The sequence below is a fragment of the Chaetura pelagica genome, unplaced genomic scaffold (genome assembly GCF_000747805.2).
Source record: "Chaetura pelagica isolate M959 unplaced genomic scaffold, ChaPel_1.0 scaffold344, whole genome shotgun sequence".
Classification (NCBI taxonomy): Eukaryota; Metazoa; Chordata; class Aves; order Apodiformes; family Apodidae; genus Chaetura; species Chaetura pelagica.
This window is the reverse complement of record NW_009953098.1, coordinates 3,505,270-3,517,912: the sequence shown is the minus strand read 5'-3', so window position 1 is coordinate 3,517,912 and position 12,643 is coordinate 3,505,270. Positions and strand designations below refer to the sequence as shown.

At 39.4% G+C, this 12,643-nt stretch overlaps 1 protein-coding gene across 1 annotated transcript in view; it reads right to left on the bottom strand.

Moving 5' to 3' along the window:
* Window positions 1–12,643, bottom strand: part of AFF2 (AF4/FMR2 family, member 2) — a 250,283-nt gene that overhangs the window by 132,855 nt on the left and 104,785 nt on the right. Inside the window, exon 5 of the mRNA XM_009997205.1 lies at window positions 4,982–5,026. Within this exon, the coding sequence (XP_009995507.1) occupies window positions 4,982–5,026 (45 nt within the window). The remainder of the gene's footprint in view (window positions 1–4,981; window positions 5,027–12,643) is intronic.

Here is a 12,643-nt window from a genome sequence, read left to right as displayed (position 1 = left end):
CAGGAATGGGCTGTTGTCAAAGAACTACTCAGCAAATCCATTTTCTGGAGTAGACTACATCTAGAAAGTCATCAGAGCAAAGGACTAGTTGATGCTTTCATGTGTACCTGAAGTGACTCAGGGGTAACTCCTTTTTATTTAATAACAGCAGCAGCAATGGAAGTGGAGCTGCTGCCAATTTATACGAGTGTGGGAGGAAGAAGAATTCAATGAACTGAAATGAGATCAGAGGTCAGTGGAATTACCCTTTGATTTATTTTGATGTGAGAGAAGAAACTGGTTCTGCCTCCATTGAGAAAATGCTGATAAAAAGCTGAAAATGCAACAGCTTGGAAATTGCTAAGAAATTAATTGTTTTTATCCATCCAAATCTTCATGTACACAAGCAAAGTCTAAAGAACAAAAAACCCTGCAGTTGTAACACATTGCCTTTTTCAAAGCAAGCTATTACCTGCTCTTTACACGCTTCCAAAGACTGCATGCGAGACAAGGGACAAAGGCCACAGATACACATTTACAAGTGGGTTAACTTTTCAATCCATTTTTTCATTTCAATAGAAATAATAAATCACCTTATCCTGGAGAAAGAAGCAGCTTGACACAAAACATACGGTGCTGGGCTATTTTTATAGCACACCTAAGACATATAGGGATTCATTTATTTACTCAGCTATTTAAAAGTGGCTACTCTTACTCATTCTCTGGACAGCTAAATGCCAGGTTGCTAAGTTACTGTTACTTGACATCATCTCCTCCCCAACGTGTTCCCACATTTGACAGGTTCACATGATTTACTAGGCCAGTCGGCTCGTTATTCACTTGTCCAATGACGTCTGGATAATCATTTTAAATTCACATCATGTCCTCCCCAGCAAGTCCCCAGATTCCACATGAAAAATATTTAAAGTGCCTGTCAGCTACTAAGTGCATTTGTAACCACACTGGACAGCGTACCTGTATTTTTCAAATTACAATTATTATAATTAGGTTTAGCACCATTCTTCAATGTTGGTTTGTATTTTAGGAGAGAAAAACAATTACTGAGGGGCAAATAATGGGCTCTATCTGTTATAGTCCAATTTTGCTCTGTGAACAGCTCACCTCAGCTATGGATGATACATATTAAATCTGTTAGTGCTTTCAATTGGCATGAGGAAGGTAATACTACACATAATTTGTCCAGTCAAGGGCATTTTCACCTGCTGATCAATTTACATATTCTCCAATGTCATTAAACATGAGCTTGTCATCAGAAGAACAGAAGACCATACAAATTACAGACTTGCTCATTTAACTCCACTCATTTTTATACTTATTACAATCCAAATTATATTTATGATATGTTTTTCTTCCAGACTAGAAAGCTTTAAATTAATATCATAGCTGTCCACATAACATCAGAAGTCCATCTAGTTACTTGATACCTTGCTACAGAGAATATGCGCCTACAGGAATTCTTTTGTTCCTCTAAGCAGGGACATTTTTTAGACAAAAGTGCCTGCCCAGATGGTTAGCAACACACACAAAAGTTTTATGTGTACAGACCAGAGTCTCACTTTTGCAGGATTATGTCTAATTGATTGCCCAAAGTTTGAATACACACTACAAGTCCTCAATAAAAATGTAGTTAAATAAAATTCCCTTTTTTCCTCATGTAATGCTGCATGCTTATCACCTCTTTACCTAGAGGTAAACCAATGCTGAGATAGGTCCTTTCGGTGCTCTCTATAGGCAGAAAAAGGATTGCTGCTAGCTCAAACCCCTTCTCACACCTACACACACCCCTGTGCCAGCACGACAGTTCTCATAACCTGCAATGACAGCAACATACGCTGATGCAAAGCACTGGTACAAGTGCAAACAGCTTCAGAGTACAGGTTTAAAATGTCAGTTCTCCCACCTTGTCTGCACTTCGCATCACAACATTTCAATGAACTCATTTTAAAGGCTGCTCATAGCAAGTGATAAATTAATTTAAATCCATGCTAATAAAATGTGAATTAGACACACACACACTGTTGATTGCTTATCTTCCACGTTATCCATACTTTACAAGCCATTATGTTGGCTTAAAAAAAATGAACCACATTTTGGAACATAAGAAAGTGTACTTATCACCAGTGTATTCATCTTCCAGTTTGGTGTTATCAATCTGTATTAAATGCAAATCTCATGTACCACCTTTACAGCTTGGATTTTTTAATTATTATTAATATTTTTAACACCCTTCTCACAGCCATCCTGGTTAGAAAAGCAAAATCAACAGGAGACTGGTCTGCCATTAACCTTTGTCTGTACTATCAGGAACAGTCCTTAAAGCACTTACACAGGATGACATAAGTGGCTAAGTGTTTCAGGAAATCTGAAGAATTATGAAATTTTGTCTCTGAAGACTCAGGGGTCCAAATGGAAGTCTGAGTGGAAGTGTGAAAGTATCTGCCAGGGCTGGGAACTTAATCTAGATTCTCCAAATACAAATGACTGTTGAAAACAAGGGTCATCCTTTCCTCTGGAGCAGACGGCCTGAATGCCCTGACATGGGGCTTCCATAGGGAGCCCAAACACTTGATTTTGACCACTGATTGACATCACAAGCTCTTACTTATTTTCTCTCCGTTGCCTATCAAGTAAAATATGATACTCTACATGCATTCAAAACACATTTTCTCCTATCTTATTTGACATTGTAAATTTGAGAACAAAGTAATGGACAGAACTCAAATACTTCAACTTCCACATGTGCTTCAGCACTATATGAAGCTGAAAGCCTAAAATGCTGCCACTGAAGGGAACCAGTTGGGACTGAGGCTTGCTTGGCTTTTGATGGGCAGCCCCAGAAGCCATTCTGTGATCTGCTGCTTTCACTGACTCAGGGTCTTGATGGCAGCCAAAAACCTGCTTGCAGACAGGTTACAAGAAGGCTGCAGACAGCCTGTCAGTTCCCAGCACTGCCTAACACCACACCAAAAGCATACTAAGCCACCCTCATCGTATAAGCACCCAAACCTACCCAGCTGCACATATGGGGAGGAAGTGTGCACCCCAAACAAATCATGGCTGAGGTTCCATGCTCACCTGCGGCGTGCTGAGCACAGGTGGTTTCATACACTCAAGAAGCTCTCTGGCTATGCCTGTGGCTATAGCTGACAGGTTTGCCCCATGGCTGGATGGCAAGTCTGGACACGGGGGCTGCTTCCAGGCACCTGCACCCAGCAGTCAAGAAAGATCTGTTGGCTTATATCCCTTTTTTGGGTGCCCATTACATGCTCTTGTGAGCCAGATCCCCAGAGACATGGAAACCTGCTGAATCTCTGCTCTGTCTAGCCCAAGAGTCCTCCCAGTTTTAACAGCTGAGTGGTGGCAGGAGATGCTGATGTGGCTGCAGGGACTCTGCAGTTCATCCCCATCCTCTGAAGACAAGAGACAGTCATGCACCATTCTCAGAAGGTTTCAGAAGAAGCCTGGGATATTCTGCCTTTGTTTATTTACTCAAATTACAGTCATGGAGTAGGAAATAGGATCACCTCCTCTTGATTAGAAAAAAGACATTTCTGCTACTTGTGATTTATATGCACTGTTCCCACATTAAAACTGTCACCTGGATGACTGATCCCTGAAATTTGCTACATCACATTTCCTTTTGATGCTGTTTACAGAAAACAACTGCTTTCCCCAGCTAACAAGTAATTCATTCTAACTATAGTAATGAAGTTAATTGAAATATATAAACAGGGAAAGAAGACCTTTTAAATGTGCCAGGTATTTCACAAAGTTTTTCAGCATTTTCTTTGCTTTTGCTCCCTTAGTGTTCAATGGGTAATAAACCCCTGCTCACTTTGAAGGTTGAAACTAAATGTTATTTATTTCCTTCCATTCATTGCTGCTGGGTGCACATACGGATGCACACCCCTCTGTTACTGCAGGTCTGCATGTGCACTCTTGCCTGCTGGTTCAACATACTTCTGCAGCAACACTGCCAACCCAAAAGGACACTGATAACATCCCAAGATAATGTATGTACCCAAGACAGGAACAAGTTTCCTAAACTATTTAACTCTGTATTGCAATGAATACTGAGAAGCCTATTTTATAAGTAAGAATAACTCTACGTCTTTGCAAGCAAGATGGCCTGATTGATATACATTCTTTCAGGTCGAGATTAGTTTGCACCAGTTGTTCCTAGTGATAAGGACATGGCTGGCACAAATTCCCACTGAAATTTGATCCCCTCTACACCAAGAACCAAGAACCAGCAGGTTTGGCTGGCAATCCCAGGGAGGTAGCTGTGACAGATGGGAAACTCAGCCCACAAGGATAAAAATTTAAATTCCAAACAGGGTCTGGTGGGTTGTAAAAGTGCCCCCAGACAAATCTCACTGCTACACCAAAATTGGGTTGTCTGAAGAAAAACCCATCTTACACTTAGAGTAAGGCAGATGTACACATAGACAATTTGTGCACACTCCCCATTTTCTTGTTACATGATCTTGCTGAAACTAAACTATGCTCAGTTTGCAGTGGATGTTTTAATTTTCTGTATTCAACCACAGACCAAAACTACAGCAAAAAATGTCTGCAGGTCTTTAACAAAACCATGAAAGATGAGCAACTGTAGTCTGGAGGAAAAAGAAGGAATACTGTAGGTCAGTCTGTGAGTGGAAAAAATAAGGTGACTCCATCTCAGGGGAGGAGAGAAATGCGTCCTGGAGAGACTCATGGAGACTGAGAGCTTAAAAAAACAACAGGAATGTGTGTAAATCCTCACTGAGACAGACTGACAGATGCAGAGCATTAGGTGAACTGACCTTACTCACTAAGAAGAGCCCTGGCCCTACCAGTTGCCTGTATCTTTTTAATACAGACCCATTAATATGCTGTTTACCTACAGTGCTAAAGACAGCTATATAACCCTTCTCCATGAAAGATGAAACAGCAGCACTGCCATTATACAAAAGATACACAAGCAAGGGGTATTACTCACCCGTAATATTTCTTCCACACAGCTGGAGTCATTGGGAAGGGTAACCTAGGTTTAAAGAAAAATAGAAATGTTTAGTCAGGTGCTGGATGCAAAGTTCAGCAACTACAACTACACAGGTGAACAGCTAACAAGCAGCTGCCTCTGATGAGTGTTATATCCACATTTGCTGCCTACCAAATTTACCAGTTCAGATCAACATAAATGATCAGCAGGACCCATTTTGTCAAAAGTTGTTTTTTTCTTCCATGCTGCTTTGTGCTACTAACAACACTTTTGAAGCAATAAAGTACTCTGATTTCCTCACAGTTGAGAACTGGCACTAGAATTGCCTGAAACTTCTGTAATTGAAGAAGATCCCACTGTTACTCCTATCGGCAGCCTTCAGAGAGAAGGCAAGGTTTGGTTTAACTTGCAGCCTGCTGCAGCGAGGGACAGAGGTGATAACAGTTAGGAGAAAGCTGTTATCATCAACTATCTTATCCTACAGCTTAATAGGCTAACAGCCAAGACAGCTCTTAAACATATACTGTAGTAAAATACTGGTTGGACTATAAGGGTGGCTGCTGATTTTGTTGTTCCTCACTTCACTTGCCTGTTGCAGGTTAAGTATCCTCTGAAGACTGAAGAGGACACAGGAATTCACCTCAAGAGGCTTGACAGATATTCCTTCTCCCTTTAGAAAGATGTGATGTGCCCATACACACAACCATAACCCCCACACACATAGTAGTGCCCTTAATGTCTTCCAATTTAAAACACTAATTTAAATATTTGTAGCATTTACAACAATTCCTCATTCCAAGGTCATGAAAGAGCACAAAGTCTCTAAATTCCACAAATAACGACCTGAACAGGCAGACATGACCTGTACAACCGTTTTGTAGCACTTGCAGGTAGTTATGATGGGTCCTTATCATGAGGGTACAGCTGAAGAGACAATATTCTGGAAGGTACCAGACACAGGTGAGTACTTCATACCATAACTATTCAGTGAGGCTTTTCTGCCTGGCACTTCTACCTTATTGCCTTTGGTAACTACTTTGGTAAAACAGACTCATGATTAAACTTAATCCCTGTCATCCTAACCTGTTTGACCAAATGCACTGACCATGCCTTTCCTCCTATAATTAAGCCAGCACAGAGCTTCAAGAATAAATCCACACAGCTACAGAAGTAAAAAACCAGAAAGACCTACTAGATCATCAAGTTCATGCTCTGCTAATGTAGCACATTTCCCCCACATCTTCCAGAATTGCAGCTACTCTGACCAAAAACCTGTGGGAAAATGGGTCTCCCGGGAGCAGTGTTGTAAACTATTTGGCCCTTTTTTGGTGGTAACTGTTAAAATTTTACTTTTGGTGTCACCCTAGTCTTTCTGTAGAGCTCTTCTCACTAGTCTAAGTAATCAATTACTTCCCTTCACACTTAAACCATGCACACATATGCAGAATTATACTCCTCTTTTCTCAAATGCTGTATGTTCACCTTTCACCTTCTTTCCTGATAAGCAAGATTTGCCATTCCTTTAGTTTACTTCATCATTCTTCTCTGAATTTCCAGTAGTTCATCAATATCTTGGTAAGTAAGTACTCAAGCGAATATGAATACACTGCAGGGATATTAGTGATTTCTATCTACTTCAGCAACTCTAGATTATAATTTTCCATTTTATCACTTAAAAACATCCAACTGATCAAAAAAAGGGCCTTACCTTTTACCTGCATTTCTATTCAGCTCAAATTCTACCTAACAAACCTAGACCGAGAACTTCCAGTGGATAGTCAGCAGTGAGTGCAATAGGCATACAATCCACCCTCATACAGCATGACTTGATATTCCAACACTTCATTGGCCTTTCTTCATCCTCTTACTTTTCACTGAAATAACTATTTCCCCCCTCAATAATCTGTGATTATTAGTAATCTTTCCCCTCTTTGTTAATCTGTGTTTTCCATACCTCATACCTACTCTCCATTCAGCAAGGAATATAGCTAACTTTAAGAAAAAGATGAGCGAGCATGGGTATTACTGCACTGTGCAGTGGGATACATGTGTCTCTCACACACTCTTGTTTTTTTTCATTGAAAAATCAGGATGTCAAAATACAAGAAAACAAAACAAATACTCCCCCAGTAAGCCTGCAGTGTACACACCAACCAAAAAATCTCTCACAGCAGTAACAGGAGCAGCCCAAAATCCAGGTGAGTGACTCAAACTGGGAAGACTGAGCGCAGCAGAGATACAGAAGTCTTCTCTTTATTTAACACCCCTCTCTGCCATTACACATGTCATTTTCAATGGTTAGCTGAGATACCATATTTGTTTAGAAATGCCTTAATTGTGATAATTGTGTCCCTGACTATTAACACAAGGCAGAACATGTTCTTACTTGTTTCACAGTCCTCTCCCAATTCACAGTGCTGTGTAAGTTTATGTTGCTTCAGAACTAATGATGATAATAACAATAAACATACCATTTTACTTTAATAAAGCCCACTATATATCATGCAATCACAACCAGCTTCTGCTGGCAGCACTCGCTAATAACTTCAAATACTCATGCATGAATTTAATTGTGTTAATGACAAAGAAGATTTTAATGGCTTGACAGAACTTTTGTTCCCTTTGGCATTGCTTTGTTTTGAATCACTGATATTAAAGTAATGCAAGATGTCAAAGTGCTGTGATTGTCATATAGGGTGATCCAAGTAGGAGCTTGCACAAAGAGGAAAACATTTAGATTGATGCAAACATTAAAAGAATAATTATTACAACATGGCTATCAGAGAGAAGATCAATGTAACAGTCTTTCAGTACATTACTATTAATGGATTTCTAAAGAAATGAGACCATTTTTCTAAATTCATGCTACAGTTGTACATTCTAAGAGATTTGAAAGGCACAGATCTATTAGAAACTTAGTCTATCCTGGAGAAAAAAACCAAAACAAACAAAAACCGACCAACCAACAAAACCCAAAACAACAATGAAACAAAAAATTCCCACAAAAAAAAAAAAGCCTCTCAGATTTTCAAAAAGTTAATCTAAAATTGCAGCTGCAGCTGTAATTGCCCACTAACACTTGCATTCAGGTAACAAGTGCAAGCAGGCCCACATGGCACACCATGGCATCCAAGCATAGATTCATCAGGACAGAACGAAACAGAGCAGATATAATATTCATCACCTTCTTGAGTTCTAGTGCCATAACAAATTGTTATTAGAATTGCTATTAATACAAAATGCCACATTTTCCCTCTAGTTTAGTCAAGATTAGACATCCATCCCATACTACTACTTGCCTAATCTAATAAAAGTCAAGTAGTTTAGGACCCATTATGTGATTCTCCACCCCCTCTCCGCTTCAGTATTAAGATTCTTAAAAGGAGGGCACAGCCTGCATTGGTGCATACTTCTGGTGTGTTACTTCCATTGTGAGCAGTGTGGTCTAACTCAGCTGAAAGGGCAGATTCCAGGAATTCAGCTTCCATAAGACCAAGTGGTTACATTTCAAATCATGAGCTCTTCTTCCAGCCAGCAGCACTTTTGTGAACCCCAGACTGAAGAACAGTGAATATTACATAAGCTGCAGGCAGACATCCTGACATAATAAAACTTCCAACAAAACAAACAGATTTCACAACAGTTCCATGCTACACTGAACTGATCTTCCAATTTCATTTTAATCAGGCAAAACCCTTTTGCATCAAAATGCTTTGTGTTTACTTTCAAACATTGCTTGCCAGATTTCACAACAGTTCCATGCTACACTGAACTGATCTTCCAATTTCATTTTAATCAGGCAAAACCCTTTTGCATCAAAATGCTTTGTGTTTACTTTCAAACATTGCTTGCAAAAAAAAAAAAAAAAAAAAAAAAAAGGAAGAAAACATGAAAGGTGAGACAGTCAAACATTCCACCTAATACAAATGAGTATTGTAAGGCTCTTCATATTTTGGTCTCACAAAACAGAGATCAGAACTTAAATTATGTGGAACCAAAGGTTTAATGTATGGCTTGGATGGCTCAGTGCTAAACTTTAAAGGGAGGGAAGGAGGGCAGAAATCTAAGAGTGAGGGAATAGTATCCTTTAATGTTTGGTAGATCAAATGACTTTGGGTGAATGGTTACAATATCTGATATCATGTTGATCTAACCTTCCATTTATTCATCCAATAGTTTCTTGACCACTCTTACCTCCTGGACAATTTATAACCTGTATGAGAGCAGATTTTGTTTTTTGCAGCACAGAATCATATAAAGTCTCTTTTCCCTGTAATTGGCAGACGACAGCAGGCATTTCTCAGAAATGTTAGCAACAAAACCTTCCAACAGACTTGTCAGAATAGTTCTGAAAATTCAAATGCAGTGTCAGGAAGCAGAAACACACAATGAGTAACATCTTTGCCAGAAATGACCGACTACATTTTCATCTGGATAAGCTGTTTGTGAACAATCCCTCTGGCTTTACTGATGCACAACTGGCACTCAACAAGTAACCTCTTCTTTCTGTCTTTGTGTTATTGGAAAGATAAATGTAGCATGCTAAATGAATGTAGGAACCCACTCTTGTTTCCTCCATACGAGCACCTATGTGCTTATACATCAAGAGCTCAGCTTTCATTGTCATCTCCTTTATCAAGGAACCCATTTTGACTCTGGGGAGATGAAGCTCATACTACTGTTTACTCCTTCAAACACAAATTGATTTTTCACTTGCTAGCATGAACAGACCCTGTGCACGAGCCTTGATTGATCATTTCCAGTGTGCACTACACAGTGGTAAGAGGAAAACACTCAGAAAAACAGAAACAGCAAAAACAGGACTGTCAGCAGAAACCTTGTCCTACGAATGCCTTCAGCTTCTGTCAGGCTTCCTGTTTGCACAGAGTGCCTCTTTTTTTGATTAATACAAGTGAGAAATGATTGGGCGGTACTAAGAATAGCAGGGTTTTCAGATACAAGACACTGGACTAGATGACCTTTGAACATCCATCCTTTCAACTCACATGAACCTATAATTCAATTTTTGCAAATCTAAGAAGATCCAATACTTCACCTGCACTTGAATGGGTATACAACCATGCTTTTCCAACACCAGCTTTCCTTTGATTGCTATCAGTATCTCCTTGCATGCTCAGGCTTCATTTCCCCTCTTCAGTTATCCCTTATATTTCTTCTGGACTTGCCCTTTTTAAGACAGCAGCCTTCCCCTCAGCTACCATCTGACTACACACTTTTCCAGAAGATGACTGTTCCATATTTACTTGAGGTAAACTTCACACAACTGCTCAGAACCCAGAGTTCAAACCTTCTTGGGCTGCTTTGCAGTTCATGCTTTTGTCTGTTTCCTATCTCACTAACATTTGGTCCCAAAAGGGTCACTCATGCCAAAGAAACCTGAAAATAGATGTCCAACTAATTTCACTAGCTGGAAGGATCTTGGCTCTTCCTTACAAACGGGTAAGAAAGGGAGCAGCAAAAGAGCAAGGAATTACTACTGCAACCTGAGTGGTGTTAGTTTTGGGTTTTTTTCTGGTGTATTTGATATTCATGAGGTTATCACCAACATATATTAGGAACGTGTGTTTGGGCTCTGGAGGAAACTGAATGAAGTAAAACATGGTGGTATTAAAAAGAAATCCAAATAAAATAATTCCCTTGGTATTCAAATACATATATGTGCTTTTCACAGGGTTATTCATTCTCAAAGGACCCATTTGTGGGTCTCAAATAACGTATATCAAATATTTTCTTTTAGTACCTCCACCACTCTGGACCTAAAATACCATGAGAAGACTACATTTCCCATTATTTCAACCCCCAAAATATCTCCTGGGGCTTATTAAAAGGTCTGTGAAAATATACAGTATATATATATTTTTTTTTTTTAAATTAAGAGAGAAAAACTATTGTCTAAAGCAAAACACAGAGAGCTGCTTCTCTGTTACCCCTTATTACAAATCCTGCAGAAGCCGTTGAGTCAAATATGAATTTACTGGAAAACCTGAAAATGAGAAAAAATTTTAGGGACTGGACCAAGTTAATGAAGTTGTTAAGCTAAGACAGCCTGGCCTGCAGTCACTGCTGCTCTTCCAGTGGTGGACAGAGAAGTTTATGCCTCTTCCCTCAAGTAAAGCACATTAGCTAGGAAAAATAACTTCCTAATGTTGCCAAAAACATGATTGAATTGGACTCCTGCTGACTTTAGTGAACTTCCAAAAAGGTCTCTAGTTCAAAAGCCAAAACTCCTCACAATGGGTACCTTTAGTTTAATACAAAAGCCAACTACTCTAATATGCTCCTCTCCGGTTACCTGAGAGCTAAACAAAACAGTGCAGTTACACTAGGCTGGAGTGGTTGGGCAGTAGCCTAGAAATCAGAAGGAATTATAGTTTGATTTCCCTAGAAAGTACTCAGCTTATGACCTCCCAGTCAGAGCAACCCCAACTGCAATGACAACATTTTTTCTCTGGCATTTAGTTCTGCTACAGCAACTTTTAAACCAGACTGACCTGGATGTGACAATTATATTTTTCTTGTTCTTCTCAGTGTATGCTGCATTTAGTCCATTTTTTCTTTTTCATTTCTTTGATATTTTCTTTTAACAATACCATTTCAATGTTGATCAGCATGAAATAGTCTCCATGAAAGCACAATATGCTGATGTTCAATTTCAACTCAATGGTTCTCCATTATTCTCATGCAGTAAATTGCCAAACTCTATTAGAAAGCGAAGCCTGATAAAGTGATCTCTCACTTCAAGGTCTCCCGGGAGTTTTTTAATGTAGGTAAGGCTGCACATTTTACTTATGGAAGATTCTGAACGTAGTATGTTATAATCTCACCATGATTATACCAGAGTACATGGTAATGTCAGTATTCAGTCAGACCCCAACATAACTGACATTCGCAGTACTTAATTTGTGACCAAAACACTGGCTTGGCATAAAGGCTATTGCAATCACTTATTATTTGCAAAGAGCAAGGAAATTTGGAACTTCACATCTTCTTGTTTTCTTTTTTTCCTGTACTCCTTCCATCCCTTCTCTCCCTCCTCATCCAATGACTGCAATTCTTAATTTACTTTTATAAAACAAGTACATTTTCTTATCTGCTTCGGTATTTTCACCTTATTCTGGATGAGTTTACCTTATACATTTCCATTTAATTGATGATAAAAGGCACCCTGACCTAAAATGCCACCGTGCACTTGCCCACTTGAAACATCAAAGCCTGACTAACAGACTATGCAACGCTCTGCTGCAGTAAGATATATGGTGTAGCAGAAATAAAGATCAAGTGTCTGTTTCTTGTCTTACTTTTAGCAGTGTGAGTGAAATCTAACTCCTCAGAAGACAATGAAGCTGTATAAGTATAAAAGGAGTGTGAAGGGAGTTGGACTTCCAAGTCTATTCACTCTCAGTTTAGGAGGATGCAAATTAGAGGTCATATTTATTCTCAGTGTAACCTTTGGTGAAAAACCTCTTGGAAATAATTCAAAACCCCTTTACTATACAGACATAGCTGCCTAAATTCAATACAACTTGGAACTGGATCTCCTTTAAATCTATTTCACGTTAGTGGAATGTGGTGCCTGTCCCCAGGACATGCCAACCCAAGAGTTAGCAGCCTCAGGCAGGGGCTGTGTAACTTCCTGCT